The sequence below is a fragment of the Chroicocephalus ridibundus genome, chromosome 13 (assembly GCF_963924245.1).
Source record: "Chroicocephalus ridibundus chromosome 13, bChrRid1.1, whole genome shotgun sequence".
Taxonomy (NCBI): domain Eukaryota; kingdom Metazoa; phylum Chordata; class Aves; order Charadriiformes; family Laridae; genus Chroicocephalus; species Chroicocephalus ridibundus.
In genome coordinates, this window is record NC_086296.1 from 2,911,258 (window position 1) to 2,932,457 (window position 21,200).

The window sequence follows — 21,200 nt, forward strand, 5'->3', positions numbered from 1 at the left end:
TTTTTCCCCCTCGAGGGAGATGACCCGATTCTTCACAGAAGAACAGCTAAAGAGCCGCTTTCAGTAGCACTGGACAGCTGAAGCCTGTGAGAAAGCTTTTCTAAGCCTGCATTTGGAACTAGACACCAGTATTGTCAACTACACACCCCTCTCAAATAATTCCCCCTTCCTGATGCTTCAAAATGTGTGCAGTACATGCAAAGGCTTTGAATTGTGCATGAAAGGGAAGGGGATCAAAAGACGGATGGTGCAGTACAGATGGCTTAAAAGGCAGGTTATAGTTAAATTTGTTCACTGTATTTAAAGTCAAAGCACAGCTTTACTTTTTATTAAATAATTAAGATACAAAAATGTCCCATCATGCTCAGTGTTCGAGTGCTGTCACTTCTGGCAGAGCACGATGACACTGTCAGTACTTGAGCTTCATCTCGGCTGCACAGAAGCTGCCATGAGAAAAGAGGGAGCGGTCAGGACTCGATGGCAGCGGGACTGCACTGGTCAGCCCCGTCCTCCTTTCTGATGATCTCACATTCTTCGTACGTCGGCTCCTCCACAAAGTCCCAGACCTCAGGGGAGAGTTCCTCCAGTTTTTGCAAGGGAAACCAGTGGACGGAGGTGTCGTTAAAGGTGTCGAGGTACTGAGGGTGGGCTGGGAGTGCCACTTCCTCTGTCCCTTTCAAGACCTAAAGAGCATTTGGGGGAAAGAGTTATGTATGATGCAGAAGAACCTTTCTGTAAAGTTCAGACAAGGAGTCAGTGAAGATGAGGACGGTATTATGTTAATCTCAACCCCTGCGTGCACTGTGTTCTGCAGGCAACGTAGAATGATCCTAAAGCAATTCATTTTTATAGTGTAGCAGCCAGGAAAAAAAAGTTTTTAAAATAACCACCCTCTTCTTTCCAACTGCAATTAATTTCCTTTCTCATCAAAATGTGCGTTGTCAACACAAAACCAATAATGTTAAAACGCTAGTGGCTCATACCTTTGCTATGTAAGAATAATCTCTCTCCAATATTCTTGACAATAATCTAGAATAACACAAGCAAACAGTATTAGACACGACACTCGTGTGAAATGAAGAAAGCTCTTCCAAGCGGGGGTGCGGGACAGATGGTTGATGACTGCAAATGTGGCAGCAAGTTGAAAAATGAGCAAAACATGGAAATCATTGTTAGAAGCACTAAAGGAGTGAAGGAAGCAAGGAGAGGAAAAGGCTGTTGGAGGCACCAGAAGCTTTCCCTGCCGGGGCTGCACGCACCTTTCCTCGATTCCTTTAAAGCTGTTCCCGATGATGACCATCTTGGACAGTGCTCCTGCGGACCAGTTCCTCCAGAGGAGGTTGTTGTACAGGGCTTTCCCGCAGTGCACCATGTAAAACAGCGTGGCCGATCCCTCAATGCCATGTTTCCCCTCCTGCGGGGAAACCAACGCCTCCCGTTACCGTCTGGCACCGGAGGCCGGACGGTGTCTCCCTCCTCGGATCCCGGGGCGGTCTGGCCCCGGGAGCCCCTCAGCAGCGGGGATGGGAGTCCAGCCCCGCGGTCCCCGCTCACCTCGTTGTCCGGGAGCAGCCGCAGCCCCAGCTCCGCCAGCGTGGCCGCCTCCTGGGCCGAGAACGCGGGGTCGAACACGGAGCACCGGCTCGGCGGCACCTGCGGGGAGAGGGGCAGCCGTGGAGCGGGGGCCGGTTCCCCACTCCCCGGTTCCCCACTCCCCGGTTCCCCATCCCCCGGTTCCCCTCCTTTCTCACCCCCAGCTCCTCCAGCAGCAGCAGCAGAAAGGCCAACTGGTGCCGTGCGGCGGGGCAGCAGCTGAACCGCCCCAGGCCGTAGCAGACGCAGCGGGCGGGCGGCTCGGTGGTGTCACCCAGCGGGGCCCGCACGGCTCCTGCGGGCACGGAGAGAGGCGTCAGACCCGGCGGGGGAAGAAGGGGAGCGGCCCGTTCTCCCTCCCGGTGCCCCCGCACGCACCAGCGCTCGCCGCCCAGAAACCGGAACTTAGCAGATCGTTCCTGCGGGGAGAGCGCAGCGTTAGCGGGGCCCAGGGGAGGGACGCACGGGTTGGGACCGGAGCACTCACCGCGCCTCCCGGAGCCTCCGCAGCACCGCACCGCCTTCCGCCTCCTCCTCCTCCCGGCGCCGCCGCCGCCGCCTTCCCCCGCCCGCTGGGCGCCACCCGCCCTCCGCCGCCATGTGCGCCGGGCGGTCACGTGGCGCGGTCACGCGACCGGCGGGCCGCTGCCTACCCGGAAGCGGCGGCGGTGGCGGGAGGCCGGAGCCGTTCGGTCCCGGTGCCGGCGGGGCCCTGCCGGAGGGTCGGCTGTCCGGCCGGCCCCTCTCTCGGCCGTGGTAGCCCGGCGCCCATGGCCCGCCCCACCGCGCCGGAGCCCGGCTCGGCGCCATGGTGAGCCCCTTTCCCCCCACCCCACCCCGTGTCTCCTACCGGCGACCGCGCGGCTCTCCCGGTCCGTGCCCCCACCGCCGGGTTGTCGGTGTGGAGGAGAGGCCGGGGTCGCTCCTGCCCGGCCGGGGCCGCGGGCTGGGTGTGTGGGGCTATGGGCGGTCACGCGTGGCCTGGGCAGTGCTTGTGAGCAGCTATGAGAGGGAAGAGCTGTTATTAAACATGTGTATCTTTGAAATTATGAGGTAAATAATGTTACAGCATAGGCCGTCTTCAGGAGGAAGCCACCACTTAGCGCTCCCCTGGCCTGTCGTGTACGGTCAGCGAGTGAATTAAAAGCAGCAGGTCGTGGGAACCCTGTGGATTGCACACGGTTAATGCTTAATGATAATTGTTCTGTATGGATAAGGCGTACGTGGATATATGTAGATAGGGGAATATCTCAAGTCCAAATCTCCTTCCTCGTGTCTTCACTGTAAAGTTATAGAATCTGTGTTAAACCCAGAAAAGCGGTTAAATTTAATATTATGGGACCCTTTTAAGTGCTTCTTTCATGTCTAAGCTCGGTGTGATCGTGTAAGAACCGTGTCTGTCTTCATCTGTAATAACCTTTTTGGAGCTCTGCCTGAAATAATAGAAAGGACAGGGAGAAGCGTAACAGTTTTCAAATATACAATCGTTTCTGCTAATGCTTTGCTTTTTTAGGTGGAATTACTTTTTCCTTTACGACGGTTCAAAGGTTAAGGAAGAAGGAGATCCTACAAGTGCCGGGATTTGCTATTTCTATCCATCTCAGGTAATGTCTGCTTTTATTCTGTGCCTGTGTTGTGGGTCAGTGCTGATAATTCTGGTTCAGGAATGGTCGGGCTTCCAAGTGGAGCTTTGGATTCATTCTTATCTAGTGTTCACAGAGGTTTTAAGAAAACTGACGCAGCTGGAACCGGAGTGGCGTGCTGCTCCACCGGGCTCGGTGCACAGAACTCCTCGCGCTTCTGAGGCTGGGCACGGTGGTGTTGGACTCTGCGCCCTCGCTGTGGGTTCTGGTTGGTAGAGTCATCCAGCAGAGTCCAGGACTGTTCTGGTGATGTGAATAAATACGCAGGAGACACGAAAGTGCCCCTAAATAAGCTCTAGGCCCTTGTGCTGCCTGAAAAAAAGCAGTCCGCTTTTTTCCCCTGGAGTCTGCCTGCGCTCCTGCATTTGATTTAGAACTGAATTGAACTTATAATTAATTTTTGTTTATACCTGAATACAGTAGTGATTTTTTTCCAAGCTCTTTCAAAAGGGGGAATAAAAAGAGTCTTTCTTCCTGCCTTCCTCGACAGACTCTCCCTGACCAGCAGGAACTGCTGTGTGGACAGATTGCCGGAGTGGTGCATTGCATGACAGAGATTTCTGGAGTTCCTCCAAGTCTCATTCGCCTGAGGAAGCTCAAGTTTGCAGTCGTAGTGGATGGAGACTATCTGTGGGTGAGTTCAAGAGATCTGGAGGCAGTCACGGGGCGAAAACAGCGAGAGACTGAACTACTGTATCAAAGAGGGCTTTTTATTTTTTTTTATTTATTTTTTTTTTCCAGGGATGGGCTGCACACAGCTAGACCTGGGGAGAGCTAGGGTGGGAACTTGCAATGCACAGCTTTTCATTGCAAGGTAACTTAAGTTTTGTTTACCGCAGGCTACAGCCACGTGTCATGGCAGTCCCTTCACTCTTCTGTGAAAAGCTTCACACACATCATTTTTGTGTCCAAACCCAGCATGTTTTCTTAAGATTTGCCTGGCAATGGCTGTAAAAAGTTGAGCTCTGCATCATTGTGTGTATCCGTGGGTTACTGGCAATGACTGGAAACAGGGTTCTGTGTGCTGCAGTTTATAAGAAGGACTCAGCCTCCCTACTTGATAGTCTGATTGATCTTTCCTTCTAACCCTCAGTATTCCCTGCTGCAGAGCTTTGTCAGTGTCAACAGACATTTAGTATATAAAGAGCAGCGTGCGGCAGAGTCGTGACAAAAATCCCCCAGACCATCCCCTGGAAACTGGGCTGAGACTGGTCAGGCGTGTTTCATTGACAGTGCAGTTCGGGCTCACGGGGCTGTCTCTGAGGCAGAAGGTCTGATGCTTCTGTTTCTCTCAGCATCTCAAAACCTAAACGAATCATCATCATCATCATCAGAGTAAATGACAAGTTAATTTGAATATTTTTAAGTACTTAGTTTCAGGAAAATGTTCTTAGCTATTAGAGCACTGAGCTGGGTCGTCTAATGTGGGAGGGAGTGTGTCTAAAATGCTGGAATTCTGTTATAATTTATTTATCCTGTTTGTGCCAGGGCTTTTCTCTGGGTATTTTTAAAGTTCCTTTTCATCTGACTTGTGAATCTGGGGGATGTTTGCCTGACACAGAACTGCTTGTACGCCTTTGATACTCTGCTGTGCCTGGGTTTTGTCAGTAAACATTCTTTCTTCATGGCTTTCTGTGTTAAAGGTTCTGGGCTGTGCTGTTGAGCTCCCTGATGTCAGCTGTAGGCGGTTTCTGGAGCAGCTGATCAGCCTCTTCACCTTCTACAATGGACCTGTGCACCGTGCGTACATGGTAATTAAAGATCAGCAGCTGTGAGGTTTCTGCCTAGGAGGAGATCCTAAACACTTTCCATATTGGCCGAGCTTTGCCCAGGCACATATGTGCTGGCATGTTCCCTTATGTTGTCTTCCTACTCGCAAGGGTCAGAGCAAGCGCACATATCAAAGAATTGGGACCTGGAAAAGCGTACAGGCACATCCTCCTATTGCAGCCGAGGTAGTGTGAGCGTCTGCTAAAAGTTTCCTCGATGTTCAGTCTAAAGCGGTTTCCTATCGATATCGTCTTCCTCCTTATCCTCACAAGATTCGTCACTGTGTGAGCCATCACAGGCAGGACGCAGGAACAAGTACAAAACCACAGATGAAACACAAAGAGTGAATTTAATCTCGCTACCTCACCAACCGGGGGATCTCTGAAGGCAGGCACCGTGGAGCTCGGTCCTTTGTAGAGAGAGTTACCCAACCTGCTGTTCTTGCCGGTATCTCGGGGATTCAAGCCGGCGTAGTTACCGCTGTGCTTTGATCTTTTCCCACAGCAGGGCAGGAATCTCAAGCGTGTTTGATAAGGTGCCTCTGAGCCTATCACAGGCCTGTGTTTGCTAAACACAGATGTTCTACTTGTCGAGCACACAAGACTAAACAACGATTAGTATGATACATGTGGGGTTTTGATACCTCAGCTGCTGGTCGCTTGAGTGTTTTTACAATCATCCTCGCCAACCTTCCGTTATTTTCGCGCAGTGACTTATAGGTGCTGTCCCAGATTGATTGCATCTAACCATCCTGAACGCATTAAGGCCTGTGCAGTGACAGCCTTGTGGATTTTTGTTGTCCGCAGGCATTTTCTCGGGAGGAACTGAGCAGGCAATGGGACAGATACATTAAACATATCCAAAAAAACACCAGTGACCTCCACAAGATTTTCAATTCTCTCTGGAATCTGGACAAGACCAAGGTAAAAGGCTGTCCTCTGCAGTGTCTGCCTCTAGAGCTGCCTTAGTGCCAACGGGTTTGTGCTTATTTGCCGCTTTGAGCATTTTCCAGGATTCTCTTCCTTAACTTCTTGTGGTTTTCCCTGTTTAGGTGGATCCACTACTTTTACTGAAAGCAGCTCTCATCTTGCAAACTTGCCAGCGGTCTCCCCATGTCTTGGCAGGCTGCATTCTCTACAAAGGCTTGTAAGTAACCGGGTATTAGCCAAAGGGCTAACCTGCACGTTAAATCTGCCCCTTCCCGGGGCTGTGATCCCGGAGTGCATCCGGGGAGCAGAGCAAGGGCACTCGCTATGCACAAAGAGCTGCTGTTCGTTATTGGCAGGAATATGAATGCTTCAGGCAAGGTAATCCCTGTCTGCTGGTGTATTTCAGAGAGGATAAGTGGTTATTTGCGTTTATCAGTGGGAGAACTGGAAGCATGAAGAAATTCAAGGTTTGAGTTTAGTGTAATCTGCTGTCTTTGATATTCAGCAGGATGCGAAGACTGAACTTTTTAGGCTTTTTAGGTGGAAGTCACCGAGAAAAAGAGAGATGTGTGAATATTATTCTTTCTCCTTAGTGTTTTCTTTGCAGTCTTGCAAATACAGTGCACGTGTGTGTCTGTATATATGTATTTTTGACTGACTTGTTGGCCAGGACCACTGTCTATACTGGTAGAAAGCGCTCAGAAAAATGAGCCAGGGTTTCCCACAAGAAATGCTGACTTCTTTCAGCCGTTCATAGCTGAAGAAACTGCAGATGTGGCACTGAATGACATCAAGGAGAGCCTCAAAGGTGGCCTTGAAAGACAGGAGGTGGCGGATTCTGAGAATTTCTTGGCAATAGCATTTAAGTGCCATTTTTCTTTGGCTTAAGCTGTTCCTGTAACACCTTTTATGAGGACTGGAAATATGCCACAATGTGTGCGTCTTTCCAGGTCTGACAGAGGCAGACCAGACATTTTTAAGGGAGTGATCTCATACTTGCAAGCAGGACACTGAGCGTGAGTCACTGCAGCACCTTGAAGCTGCAGCATGTTGCAGTGGAAGGGGACGTCTGACTCGAGAATGGGGTCTTGTCCTGCACCTGCCCATTTCTGATGTGTGTGTCTCATTGTATCACTGGTCTGTCTGGTAGAGATTTTGTTTCACCAAGTGTCACCAGAGTTTTCTGAACTCGGAATCTTACTACAACACTGCAAAGGGCTTTGTACTTGAGATAAACTTTTCCTTCTTTAGAGTCTTTTGGAGAATCTCCATAACGGACAGACCAAGAACACCTTTGGAAGCCCTGTCCAAAGGGCCTGTCCTGCAGTACTTTGAGTGATAGTCTTTCTGAATCTTCTCCACTGCGCACAGTTCTTTGTGGGGTGGCAGGAAGCCTGTATGAATTGGTCTGTCTTAGGTCTTGACTCAGCGAAACCAGATTTGTTGGCCTAAAGTAAATGCCAGCAGGCATTTTTTCTAAGTCTAGAGTGGAACTGACCCAAAGTAAAGAAGAAAATGAGAGTCCTGATGGTCAGTCAGCTTGTGTTTCTCATCTGTGGCAATGTGTGAGCCCATGTCTGGAGGTGGCCCTTCAACACTTGCAGAGTCTCTGGCAGGACTGGGAGAGGTGGCTGCAGGGGAACCTTAGAGATTCCCCCAGAGATCACCCAGCTGTGACATGGGGCTCTGCCTGTCCCGATGCACTGAGCGATGGGAGTCTATGACTGAGCGTCAGGAAATGACAGTCTGCTCACAGATGACTTTGTTTTGTCTTTTTAGGATTGTGAGCACCCAGCTGCCACCTCCTCTCACTGCCAAAGTTCTCCTCCAAGGTGATGAGTCTCCAGGCCAGGTATGTTGCTAAACACGTTCCCTGCATGCAGATACCCACTTATAAGGATGTGGTGTGGGAGCTCTTGTGACATAAATCTTAGATGTGCCATTACTGTGAAGGACAAATATCGATGCTGATGCTAAAAGCTTTTATTAGTTATTATTGAGCAAGGTTTCAAGACTTCTGCACTAGGAATTGTCTTTTTTTTTTTCCCCAATCTTTAAGTTACTGAATTCGTCAGTTCTCATCTATGTGGTGTTTTGATTAGCTTTTTGCCCAAGTTTAGGTATTTAGTGCTAAATGTACACACAGTGAATGTCTGAAAGTGATAAACAGATCAGTTTTCGTTTGCATTAAAACTTGTCAAAAATAATTATTTATGTGGTTCAAGATCTTCTACAACAAAAACCATCAAGATCCAGATATGAAGAAGGCCTATGCTCTTACTGTGGTTGTGTGAACCGAGGTTTTGTGACCTAAGCAGGCGGTAATGACACATTGTGGTATTTCTCCTTGCTTTCAGGTGTATTTTGGTTCTTGGGAAGTCCTCTTGACTTTGAGGTCTGCCTAAGGAACAAACCACTGCCCAGCGTGGTAAACCAGTCACAGCGTTGGCTGAAGGGGCTGGTCTGGGGTCTGCTGTAGTCACAGGGAGGCAGAGGAAGCTGGGAGAGGTGTCCTTGTGGCACTGATGGCAAGTGTTGAGTCATGCCACAGAGCTGATTCTTGGCTTTTCTTTCAGAGTGAGCCTGGAGGTGAGGAGCAGCGGGAGCCTGGTGAGCATCCAGCTGCAGAGTACTGGTTGCCAAGTGCACAGCAGCAGTGTATGGACAACCCTCTGGCGTTGCATTCTCTGCAGTGAGGGCGGGAGCTGCTTCTCTGGGATTCACATCAAAGCTCTTACTGCATGCAGGAATATATCCCTGAGCGTGTTTGCTGCCACTAGTCAGCATGTGCCAGTGGGTGTTGTGTAATGAGAACTAGTTCCTTCCTTTGGCTAAGCAAAGGAGTTTGCTCTTTTGCGTTTAATTGTCAGTTCTGCCGATTCCCAACGTGCCTGCTTTAATTCCAGTTACCCATGTGCCTACTTGGCCACTGTCAGAGCCCTGAAAACAGATGGCTGATGCTTTCAGTCCAAACCTTCAGTCATCGTTTTTGAGCATCAGTTCTGCCAGGACGGTTAGGAGAGAAAAAAAAAAAAAAAAAAAAAAACCAACAAAAAAACACCTAAGGGAAAATTTAACTCTGTTGGGCATTAAGTATATGAGGAGGATTGGAGGATGCAGCCTAGTCAGATGTGGTCAGTTTGCGGTGCCCCAGGATGATAGCATGCATTCTCCTTCTGCAGAAGCCGTCAGGCTGATGCAGTCTGGCTTCTGGGGCATGTTAATTTAATCCTCAAACCCCTATTGCTCTTGCAGATTCTCCGTTGCCACAGGGTGTCCGTATCATCCCTGTATTCCTAACAGAAAATGAAGTCTCAGTGCTCCGAGACTTTCCAGTGGAGTGGATGACCAGGTAGGAAATCAACCTGAAGCATAGAGAGGCTCTTGCACCAAGGGAGCTAACGTGTAGCGCTGTGTCCTTGCTAGCCGTTGTTACTGTTTTCTCTGATGCTAGCTCGAACTCTCATCTGGCTGTTAAAGCTACCTGAGGTCTTTCAGGCTGGACAGAGTTCGTGGTGTCCATATCTCTATTGTGAAGCAGCCTGAAGCAGAACTGTTTCTCTAGACCAACTGCCATCTCCTGTCGTTTCTTGGCTTGCAGTGCTGCCTAAAGCCTTTTTGCTTTGTGAATAAGGGAGGGACGTTCCTGGGAGTCGGCAGTGTAAGAGGCCCATGCTTTTCACCTGTGTTAGACCTTATCCTGTCCTTTTCCAAGGTATATACTCTTTGCAGCAGAGAATAGATCAGCTATTGAATGCTACCAGGAGGTGGTAGTGTTATTAGGTATGTAATAACTCCCAACAGATCCTACTCAGTAATTTAATCAACTTATTATTTCCTGCTAGGTCATCCGTGTCCCCAGCAAGCCCTGGAGGAGAGAAGAATGCTTTCTGCTCCCAGGCAGTTTCAGAATCAACAGGAGCTCATGAAAACCAAGACCTGAGTAATATCTCTGTGCAGGAGTCCCCTGAGCAACCTTCAAGCACAGCTGCACCAGAAGATGCTGTGCAATCAGGCAGCCTTGCGAACACAGGGCCTTTGAAGGGCTTCCCCCAAATGGAAGCCAGAACAAAGAATTCTCCAACTGCAAAACTGAGCACACCAGACAGCAAAATCTCAGAGCTCCGTAGAAGAGCATCCTTCCCATCAGAAAGAGACACGAAGCAGCTGCCAAGCCCTTCCACACTCCATACTGATGAATATGCTCAGACTGCAGGTCCATATCTGGAAGGCTTTTTCTTTCCAAACCCTTACACCCGGGAGCAGGAGAGTCAAAATGTGGGGAAATCCCTTGCAGACTCTGATGTTGAGCAACGCAGCTTCCAAAGTTATTCTGCAGCCAGTGGCAGTCCAGCTGTTTGCTCTCCTGCCCAAGAGTTGAGCAGAAGGAAGTTGAGTGAACAAGAGCGAGGGACTCTGAGCCAAAATAGTGTCCCTGGAGAAAGCAGTGGTGCAGCTGGTGACAATGTGCGGGGTTTGGATTGTCCAGCCACAGCTGTACAATCAGAGCTCCAAAGCAGGAGGCAGCTGCCAGCTCTAGAGGTTCAGGAGAGTCTGTCCAGTGAGACAGCAGAGAACATGCAGAGTCCCAGGAGCGGGGAGAGTGGCCGGCTGCCTCAGCTGGCCAGTCTGGGAGCCCAGGCTGGTGTGGAGTCGGGCAAGCAGAGCAAACTGGTTAAAATGAGCTTGTACATTCACTGTATTAAGGGGCTTGTGCTCTCTCTGCTGGCTGAAGATCACCTCCGAGAGGACCAGAGCTCCATTGAAGATGTGGTAAGTGGGAAAGTTCTTCCACACCTGCAGGTACACTCACTGCTGCTTGTCTGGTGGTGGTGGCAGTGGGGACAGGGGTTACAACTGGAGTTGAGCGTTGGATCACACTTCCCCTCTCTTTCCTCACCTGCTCCGTGTTGTGCGAGGCAAAGCCATTTGTCTTAGGGTTCATCACCGCTACGTGGGAGGTTGTTCACAAACGTCAGGCAGCGAGCCTGAGAGGTGAGAGTGTTGTCTCGCAGGCGACTCCTGTTGCCTGTTGTTGTCTGTCAGTGCCATCGCCGGAGCAGAACGTGTAGGTGTGACCGTCAGACAGCCCTGCTGGCTGCCAAAGGCCTGTGCTGGATTTGGGATTTGTTGGGGAAACCCTGTCAGTTTTGTAGTGCTTTTTGGAAAGCAAGGTTTGTTCTCTGTTTAACCTCCGCTTTGCATGTCACAGCTTCTCACTCTGGAAGCACCAGAGAGACGTGTCTGGCAGCAAGTCCCCGACTCGTTTCCTTTCTAGGCGAAAATCTGTCTGTCTGAGTCCCCAGCCTGCTCTCCCCGGCGCTGCTCTCCAGGGGCCGGAGTGAAGGGTGCCATTTGGGTGCTGCAAATAGGTGCTGTACCAGAGCAATCCCAAATTACTCTGCTGTGGGATTTGCTTCGGTGCACAGGCTTCCTGCCAGGCAGCGTGGGTGCAGCTAATGGGGCTGCGGGGGAAGGACGTGCCGGCCCCCGGCGTCTCCCGGTGAAGCATTAGTCTGCAGAGCCTGCCTGGCCTCTGCTTCCCTACCGGGGAGCTGAGTCAAAGCTGCAGAGGCCTGTTTGATATGCCAGTTGCCATAGGAACAACCTAATTTCTGTAACCGTCAGACTGGAAGGTGCAGGGAAGCTCAGACTAATGCTGGCTCCCAGCATTAGCAGAGCCTGAAGGTTACCCCTTTTACTTCTGAGCTCTGGGACTCGGAGCCTGTGGCTGTGGCCACCCCCCGTAAGCAGGGGGATGCCGCCTCTGTGCAGGACGTGAGGGTTGGCGTGCCCAGGAAGGGATTGCTGCAAGATCAGCAGAGGCCGGGAGGTGCAGCCTTGGCCTTCTGCAGCGGACATGGCTCTGTCCCCTTTCTGCTCGTTTCAAACAGGCAGCTGCACAACAGCTCCCGCTCTACCGTGACTTTTCCGGTTGCAGGGAGAGAGGGGGATGCAGGCAGGTAGGAACTGATGCTTTTGAGAGCTGAAGGTTGTCCTCTTTGCACAGGTACCCTCAGCTAGCGTGTGAAATGCCTCGTTGGGGGATTTAGCTCTGCTAATGACACGTTGCACGTCTTCCCCCCATCAAATGCCTGGGCAAGGCCAGCAGTGGGCCCAGCCTGGCTCAATTTGTCATTCAGTTCATTACGTCTCAAAATCAACTGCCTGACACTGGTGCACCACACTTCAGTTGATTTTCCTTTATGTATTGGTCCAGGGTTGACAAAGCCCTTTTCCATCGGGTTCTTCTCTTCCCAAACATGCTGCTTCCATCTCATATATTCTTGCTTTGGATCTCATCTTGGCAAAACTGTGCTTTCACACAGCTTGGATTTTGACTGTGCTTGGGTTCTTCTGACTGCTCCCTTCCTCTGGGTGCAGGTGTTTGTTATCTCTTGGAAGAGATGCACTGCATGTCTCGTCATCCCAGGAGGAGGAGTATTGTTCAAGGAGGTAGAGCTGGGCTCTGCTGCTGGCATCATGGCGGATTTGAGGCGTAACCTCAGCTTGTCTGTTCCTTTGTTTATCTGTAGATTAAAAATGATCCTCAGCTCTCAGGGATGTCAAAGCTTAGCTATAATTAATGTTTGTCGAATGCTTTGAGGCCCCTGAATGACACCAAAGAAGGGTAAAGTATGCTACTTGTGCAGACAAGAACAGCAGGCAGTACCGATCATCCCTCTTGGAGGGCGGTTTCCAATACAGGCTTTCCCTGCAGAGCAGGAGGCTTTGGAGGCTTTCAGGCTCGCTTCCCGCCTGGCTTTAGGTCTTACGCTTTCATTTCACCGCACAGAAAAGAAAATCTGTTCCGTGACCAGCAGGGTCGAGGGTAGGCTGGGCGCTGCCGTCCTGCTGAATGGAGGCTTGATCCTCTCCGTGGTGGAGGAAAGCACGGGGGCAGGCTGGAGGATTACGGAGTTAATCTTCCCGGCACTGCCAGAGGGCCCCTCAGCCCTGTCTGAGCCCTTCCTGCTGCCGAGGAGCCTCAGCACAGCCAGGGCAACTGGGCTACTGAAAGTCCAGTAGGGAAAATAGCTTGGCTTTCATGTTAGTGTGTTGTGCAAATCCATTGCTCCAGGCCAGGCCTGTCATTACCCCACAGGTGAGGCTGTTTTCTTGGTTTTCCTTTTTTTTTTTTTTTTTTTTTTTTTCCTTCTGATGACAGCCCAGTGCCTGCAGTCTGCAACTGGCCAGAAGCTCAGCGCGGAGGCTGGGTGCCCACTAGAAGACTTGCTCATGTGTTGAGAGGGTGTTGCAGGAAACACTGCAGGCAATTAAATCCAGCCCAAGTGTGTAAAGCCGCATCCTGTGTCGTGCTGGCTGTCTGGTGTAATAAAGGCTGGTAAGCAAAGAAATATTCCTTGCTGCAGCTGAAAGTCATGGCCAAGATGTGAAAATGAGCCCTGGAGAGGAATTTTTGATGGTAAATTAATGGAGTCTTGCATTTTCCTGTAATTAATAGCATCAGGTGGTTTAATGGCTTATTTTCAGGTTAAAGTGCCCCTTTTCTGAGATCCCGTCTCACTGACTTGTAAGCTGTGAGACTCGTCTGCTTTCCTCTGTGCCCAAGTTTCCCAGCCGCTCCTGGGTGGGAGCCTGGGGTCCAGTCCCTTTGTCACCAATGTCAGTCCCCCAAGCTCCGCCTGGTACCTCCCTGGAAGTCTAGGTGAAGCAGGGCTTCTCCTCTAACCCTTTTTTTTCCCTGTCTGCAGTACCACAGCAGTCTGGCTTCTCTAAACGGCCTCGAGGTTCATCTGAGGGAAACTCTGCCCAAAGACTCCTCATCCTCAGCCAAGATAACCTACAGTTTCACTCACTATGATTGCGTTCAGAACGTGCTCATGGGTAAGCCTCCACCTTCTGGAACTGCAGCCGCTTAAGAGGAGGGAATAAGGAAGAGAATAGGGTTTATGGTAACCTTTTCTCATGCTTCAGACAACTTCTCAGAAACATTGCTTGCTGTAACTCTTATAAAATAGCCTGGATATAAGACCCTGTTGAGGAAGCTTTGTCTTTTGTAAGTTTATAATCTACTGAAGGCTTGTTGATCGCTTTGTTTGGATGCGAGCCAGAGGCCGCTGGGAGATGGAGCGGCTGCCACTGGCGCTTTGCTCAGAAAGGTGTTGCTTGGGGTTCTGCTAAGGGCTAGGTCTGAGGATCTGAGGACAGGACTCGACATCCTCTTCAGACCTGCCCTTCCTCCCTCCCCCTAGCTTCATTCATCCCTGGTGTGATGCCTTTTGTCCCGCCGTACACCAGAGTGTTTGTCAGTCATTTCTGGCCACAAGAAGCCAAAACTGGGAACAGGTAGTAGCCAGCAGTTTGGAGGCTGCTGCTCTGGATTTACGGGTAGACCAGTGACATGCAGAAAGCCCCGTGTACCTATTGCTCCAGTTCATTCTACTCTTTCCTGTTTTCTGGCAGCCTCACAGGCAGCGTCCCACCTCTCTCCAGCTTAGAAGAAGTGCTTTAGGGAAAGAGAGAAACCCCAGTGATTCCAGGTGACCCAGATCTCAGGCCTTCTTGTCACCCTTCTGATGTGTGTACACGCAGGGAAGGGTACGCCAGGGTTGTTTGTGCGTGGCTGAACACGCTGCAAGCCGCTGCCAAATTTCATTGAGGTCACACTGGGGCTTAGGGTGTCACCCAGTCTCGGTTCTGTAGATATCCAGGGTCTGTGGGAGAGGTCCACAGCTTTTCCCTGTTCAGTAACTGGGGGCATGCTCCTCTACAGAGAGGGCTTTTAACCCACACCCATTACTCCTATTCCGCAGCCAACCTGCCCCATACACTGGGGCCTCTGGATCGGCACTTCCTGAGAGCCGCTACACTGATCCACTCCGACTTCAACCAGCTTCCGACTGCTTCAGAAATGATAATTAGGTAAGGTGTGCTTGTAACTCCCTCCTCTTCCAGGCACAAGAGTGCTGTGTGGCACACAGAATAGGCAGAAGAGAGGAACCCCTTTTCTAAGGCTTGCTGAATTTGGTGGTCGCTGTAATCACACCGGTGTCTCTTGCCAAAGGTCAGTCATGTCACCTCATTGCCTGAAGTTTGCTCTTTAGACGTGGGCTACTTAATATTCTGGGTGTTGAGAGGCCAGAGTGGCACCAAGGCAAGTGAGCTGAAGGCGCAGCTGAGTTGTGCCACGGGTTTGGATTAAGATACAGTGCTACGATATTGCCAGTTCCTGGCACCATAAGGTTCTAAGACGCAGTTTTAAATATAGCTGTTCCTAATAAATTTGTGTCTCGGCTGGGAGCCAAAGGCACCCAGAATTGGCAACCTAGATTTTGTTTTCTTGCACGGCTTCTTGGGTTGGAAACACGCTGTAATGTGCGTGGCAAACTCAGTTGTAATGCGCCAAGCAAAGACAGTCTTATCACAGCCAGAGCCCTTCCGCACAGCCGCGGCTCAAGCTGATCCCGTGCTACAGCACTCCCCCCGTTCCTGTAGCAGATCTCGGGGAGGATGGTTATGTTGTGAGGGCGCAGAGATTCTGCTTGCCTGGCTGCGCTTGTTTGTCCAAAACATGATGAAATAAAGATGCTTCTGGGAATTACACTGTTTCACTCCTCTGACACAGCTTGCCAAGGAAACGTGAATCATACACTTCGGTGCTGGAGAATTCCTTGTTTAGCATTAGTCTGACTGGCTCCTTAAATCCTATACCGGCTAAGCTGGCATATTCTGTGTTGCCCCCAAAAAAGCAACTCCATGTGTGAATCAGACTGAGTAACAAGATGACTAAAACTGCTTTCTTTTATGGAGAGTTGTCACAGAAGGGTGTCAGCAAACATATCAGTTGCTGCTTTCCTCCGTCAAGGAGGAATGCAGAATCCTTTGCTTTGCTCCCTGGCAGCCCTCTTGCAGGTAAATACTGAGTGGTGGGTTTTAGTCAACGACTTGAGCTTTCGTGGTTACAGCATCTGACTATTGTCTGAGCTTTGTCTCGCGTGTGACGAAACAACCACGTATGGTTCCTGCTGCAAGGGTGCTGTGCTGGGATTTCTTACGGGCAGCAGCAGTGAGATAGGTTCCTCCAGGAACAAGGGGATATTAAACACCAGGAGTGTTCAACTACCGGCTCTTGATGTACTGGGCTGGTCTGCCAGCGAGGAAATACTCAGAGGATGGCCACGTGCATGGGTGCTAATGCTGCTGAGTAGGTCCCAGGGGATGAGGCATATGATGCTTTCTCTTTTAGGATGTCGGGACCCTTGAGAAGGAGGGTCAGGTTGCTGGTGGCCTTCTGGCAATACATTGCAGGGTTTTGGTGCCCGTTTTAGCTCTCTGCTCCATTGCTCTGTTGAGAGAGACCTAAAAGTCCCTCTGTTGAGCTGGGAATCCAGTGCCACAAGCATCTCAATGCCCAGTGTGGTGAGTTGAAGGGGAACTTGCACAAATCCGTAAATACTGACTGCTGCCTTCTCTCCTGCCCTGCTTAGGAATGCCTCCACGGCTGTGTACGCCTGCCGGAATCCCGTCCAAGAAACCTACTTCCAGCAGCTGGGTGCTCCACACCGCAACTCGGGCGTTCCCAACCCTCACGACAGCGCATTCAGCTTGCCGAGCAAGGCCAAGCAAAAGCTGCTGAAGCATGGAGTGAACCTGCTTTGAACTGATGCGCTGAGGCAAGGCGTCTCAGCCCGTTCATCTCCAATAAGTGAAATCTCAAAGCCACTCATTCCGTAGGAGGTACGAGGCTCTGTCCGAAGTCCACGGAGTCTCCAGCCTGCCTTGCCCTGGGGACGGGGCACTCTTACTGCCCTGTTCCTGCACCACGTTTTGTGCCGGGTATTGTTGATGTTAGCACTTACCAAAGACGGAAGATAGAAAATAGCTGTGTTGGGGTGCTTGGTTTACCTTGACTCTAGGACTGTTCGTGGTGCTCTGCTGCCACAGGCAGAGACTCCTGAAGTGCCTTGACCTAAAGTAAAACCTTTTCTTGCTCTAAGCTACACAGAGACCAGGCTGCAGGGCAGTACTGCATTCAGACACGGCGTCTGCCTGGAGTTCTGTGCCTACCCTTGCCCTGTTCAGACTTGGGCTTTATTTATACCTCTTAATCTATAGAAATAATCCCCTGCCATGATGTAATGCCTTGCCTTGATTAACAAAGCCTGCATGTTCTCAGACTAACTGGAATAGAACAAGTGCTGCAAAACTCATAATCCTCCTACAGGCCTGATCCGGAGGTTCTTACACTGTGGCTGAATCTGGGAGATCCTTGTCCCTTCACGCGTGCCTGATCGGGGATCGTGCAGCACAGCGCTGCCTTCCCCGCTGCCCGCCCTCGCAGCTGTAACCCGCCGCTCTCTCACAGGTTCCTGGTGATGGTGGTGGTATGAATGCACTACACCTGCCCGCTCCTTGGCCTTCTCTTCCTCCTCTCCCTCCTGGTGGAGGACCTTGTTTCACCTCCTTGCTCTCGCTTCTCAATTTGGCTATGCTATGTTGACAGAAAAGGCAAGTGGGAGTCCCTGAAGCTAATGGGACCAAAGAGGCTCTCTAGCTCCTCGGCAGCTGTTCTCTTTCTGCTCAGACAGACGGTGTGTCCCCTCTCCACGCAGGCTGGGGGGGTTGTTGGTGATGGCTGCTTAGACCTGAGTGACGGATACCCGCGTCTGACTGCGCTGTATGTTTCAGAGCCTGCTGCTGTTACGTACGCACCCATCACTGTGAAAATAAAAGAGTCTCCAAGGCTCCTCCAAGCACTATAGAATCATAGAATCATAGAATCATAGGGTTGGAAGGGACCTCTGGAGATCATCCAGAGGAGATGGAGATCACCTCTGGAGATCATGTGTCAGCGACCAGAGTCAGGCTTACTGCGTGGTCATCTTGTTCGTGATTCCTGGTGTGAGAGTTTGGGGCTGGGTGGCCTGTTACCCTGAGTGAGCTCCATGCCGAGGGCGAGTTCCTGCACTGGGGTTGAACAGGCGGTGCCTGTTGCTTCTATCACTCCTGCAAAGCGGCTACTTCTCAGGGTCTGTGAAGATGGCTAAAGGTAGATGTATTACTCGCTTCACCGTGAAATGGTGAGCAGGCTTGTGTTGGTGTTAGCAGGGCACCCTCAGGAGCTGGACACGGTAAAGCCACCATTGTCACAGCTTCTTGTTCCACTCTGACAGTAGACAGTTCCCAAGGTAGCTCTCCCATTGCAGGGCTCCTCCGCAGACCTCAGCTGGGAAACTCGGTGGAGTCCAGAGGAGGAGCCAGCTGCTCGCTCAGGGGATGGCTGGCCATGGGTTGCCATCTGGCTTCCAGCTGTGACAGCTGAGGAGGTGTTGCAGCAGCGGGAGAGCTCTGTGATGCTGCTCCTTCCTCCCGCCATCCTCCTCGTGGGGACTACGGGAGTGGAACTGAAGTGCTACCAGTTGCCTGTCGGCTCACGGCAGCGTAGAAGTGAAACCTCATTGGAAAGCCTGAGCTACAGCCATCCAGGAGACCTCCTGCCTCGGTGATACCCGCGCTGAAGGGGGCACAGGGTAAGGCACGGCTTCCCTCAGTTATGGACAAGCCGCTTCGGTTCTGGAGCGCAGCACAGAGAGGCACATGTGGGTGAGGGATGAGGTGGTGGGAATAGCGGGAGGAAAGACGGTTGTGGGCTCCAGCCCTCTTGCGATCCTCTGGGCTCCTCTGGTGTACTGAGCCGAGAGGCTCCCTCTGTCAGATGCTGCTCCGTCTCCTCTCCGCACACTCAGCAGCCCTCATCCCGCTTCCCTCTGCGATGCTCGGGAGGCAAGGAAGCCTCGGACTGCCAGAAGGAGCAGCCAGACAGCAGGCAGGGCTGCGAGGCAGCTCCAGACCACTCCGCTCCCCCGAGGGAGAGCCTGCCGTCTCCTAGCTGGGTGTTTTGGGAAGTGGTTGTCTGCTCTATCAGGAAACACGAAGAAGTTGAAGGAAAAGCCTGAGAGGGACAGGAGGGGGTTTTGGCACAGCAGCAAAGCACAAAATAGATGCTTTTGCCTGCTGTCATCAGGAATCTTCCCGCTACAATCTGCTGTGCCGTCTGTCGGCGGTGGAACAGCTGGGGCGGCTTCATTCCCTTTCGCTTCTTGAACTGCATCTGGCCACCAGGACCTATTTCTGTCCTTCGATCGTTAAGAGGAAAGTTGTCTTGGGGTAGTGCAAGTGAAGAGCTCCAGGCCCTTGACTTAATGGTTGCATGGGAGAGAGGATGTTTAAGAATTGGCCATTTCAAGTATATCGGGATGAGGAGCAGCTGCTGCCCTGGCTCTGTCCCGTGAGCGTGGGAGAGTGCTGCTAACGACGGCCAGGGGCCTCGTGTGGAGCGGTTCCTGCCTTGCCAAACTGGCCCTGTGCTGGGGGTGAAGTCTGGCACTGGTTTTTGTGGTATTTGGGCAGGAATTGAGTGGCAGCCCAGCACACACACCCCCCCCCGGCCCCAGAGCTGCTCCCGACGGAGCTGCCTTGGCTGCGGCAGAGCAGGCAGCTGGAAGCGTTTTCTGCAGTGGTTCCTTTGAAGGCTCCCTGGCGGGCTGGTGGCCCTGCTGTGGAGCCCGGCAAGCATGGCAGTGTGAGGGAGGGCTGGTGGCCCTGCTGGGGAGCCCGGCGAGCATGGCCAGCGGGGGGGTAGGCTGGTGGCCCTGTTGCGGAGCCCCGTGAGCGTGGCCAGTTGGGGGGCAGGCTGGTGGCCCTGCTGCGGAGCCTGGTCAGCATGGCCAGTGAGGGGGCGGGCTGGTGGCCCTGCTGCGGAGCTCGTGAGTGTGGCCAGCCGGGGGGGCAGGCTGGTGGCCCTGCTGCAGAGCTCCCCAAGCGTGGCCAGTGGGGGGGCGGGTTGGTGGCCCTGCTGCGGAGCCTGGCGAGCGTGGCCAGTTGTGGGGCAGGCTGGTGGCCCTGCTGCGGAGCCTGGTGAGCGTGGCCAGTGGGGGTGGCAGGTGGGGACGCGTCTCTTTCTCTTGCTGACCGGTGACAGTCGGTGACCTGCGGGCTCTGCAGTGCCCGGACCGAAGGGGTATGGCAGATGCAAGGAGATCCAAAGCAGATATTCCCTGTGCTCCCTGGCAGCGCGGGCTGCGGGTGAAATAGGGACTAGGGAGGCTGTAACTGGTCAGGACACAAGCGCTGAGTATTTTGAAGCAATGCCCTTGCTCACCGTATCCCTTGCAAACCCAGGCCAGGCCCATCCCCTTCCTCCCGTCCCGCAGCTGCTTTTCCAGCAGGTTTCCCCCGACCTGGGGGGAAGCAGCACCCAGCCCCTCGGTGTTTTCCCTGACCCTGGAGCGGTTACACCAGCAGGCAGAGCCCGTTCTGTTTTCAGCACAACTGTTTATTGATAATCTTTGCTTATCCACTGTATGAATGTTACCAAACTGTAAGACGGTTACCAAGCCAGCCTGCTTCCTCAGGCTCTGCTTCCAGGTAGTCAATGCGTGTAGAAATCATGCACTTCGGATATTCTGTAACAAGACAGGTGTAAAAAATATCTCGGATGTATTTGAAATCTCTGCCTTATCTTGCAATCTCATCATTGAAAAACCTGTAGAGAAATCGGAGGGGAGCGGGGGCTGCGTTCCCTCCCAGGAGGTGAGCGGTCCCCGGAGCCGTGCCGAGGCCACCGAGCCTGGCGCAGCCGCTTCCCAACCGGAGGCGCAAGGACAGGGGTGAGCATCGGTGAGCATCCACGACATGCCGTGCTTCACGTTTAGCATGTTCTAAACTGTACGGTAGCTCTGTACCCCCAGAAAAAAACCCAAACACACCCTGGATGCTGGGCGACTTCAGGAAAAGCGTGTTGGTTGCCGGGTGGGCAGGACTCACGGGAGGGTGGAGGGCTTGTTCCTCGGGCTGCAGAATTAAACACCCCCTGCCTTTGGAAACCTTTCCTTTGCTGTCACGAACGCATGAGCTGCCTCTGTACGCTCGCCCTAGCCCCAGGAAAGGAGATGGAGCAGCAGAAGGAAGCGTGACCTCCTTTCTTCCCTGGCCTTTGGCTACGGGCAAACAAAAGCCCTGCGCTGCCTTCCCGAGCAGTGTCCCTGCCCCTGCGGGGGCTTCCCAGCTTGAGCTGTGAAAACCGAAGGTTGGAGATAAAGCAAGAAGGGGCTTTAGGCAACTGATAATGGCCTTCGTCACATTAAAGAGCAGGGCTCGATGCGTGCTGTCCCCTCGACAGGGCATATGTCGAGGCGCTTTGGGGCTGGGGGCACCGTGGCTGCCAGGGCAGCCGGGGACCCGGTGTCGGCTCTTCTCCCTGGCTGCGCGGCAGAGAGGTTTCTCAAGGCAAGGAGGGACC

At 52.3% G+C, this 21,200-nt stretch overlaps 2 protein-coding genes across 6 annotated transcripts; one reads left to right on the plus strand and one right to left on the minus strand.

The window, feature by feature from the left end:
• Window positions 1-21: 21 nt before the first annotated feature.
• On the minus strand, window positions 22-2,308 carry SRRD (SRR1 domain containing). The gene is made up of 7 exons (XM_063350836.1): window positions 2,081-2,308; window positions 1,972-2,012; window positions 1,752-1,888; window positions 1,555-1,653; window positions 1,260-1,414; window positions 984-1,029; window positions 22-683 (listed from the first exon to the last, which is right to left on the minus strand). The coding sequence occupies exons 1-7, from the start codon at window positions 2,191-2,193 to the stop codon at window positions 468-470; spliced, it is 807 nt and encodes a 268-aa protein (XP_063206906.1). The 5' UTR covers window positions 2,194-2,308; the 3' UTR covers window positions 22-467.
• On the plus strand, window positions 2,219-20,107 carry HPS4 (HPS4 biogenesis of lysosomal organelles complex 3 subunit 2). 5 transcript variants are annotated; one of them, XM_063350795.1, is made up of 13 exons: window positions 2,219-2,404; window positions 3,107-3,197; window positions 3,727-3,870; window positions 4,880-4,987; window positions 5,813-5,929; window positions 6,058-6,152; window positions 7,715-7,787; window positions 8,512-8,593; window positions 9,191-9,287; window positions 9,781-10,708; window positions 13,651-13,783; window positions 14,713-14,821; window positions 16,387-20,107. In XM_063350795.1, exons 1-13 carry the CDS (start codon window positions 2,364-2,366, stop codon window positions 16,556-16,558), a joined length of 2,190 nt encoding a protein of 729 aa, XP_063206865.1. In that variant the 5' UTR covers window positions 2,219-2,363; the 3' UTR covers window positions 16,559-20,107. The 5 variants fall into 5 exon arrangements, 3 of the variants coding, with proteins under 3 accessions (XP_063206865.1, XP_063206866.1, XP_063206867.1); XM_063350796.1 differs by having other exon boundaries at window positions 8,512-8,545; XR_010073129.1 differs by lacking the exons at window positions 14,713-14,821; window positions 16,387-20,107 and adding an exon at window positions 13,104-13,361.
• The last annotated feature ends 1,093 nt before the right edge of the window (window positions 20,108-21,200 follow it).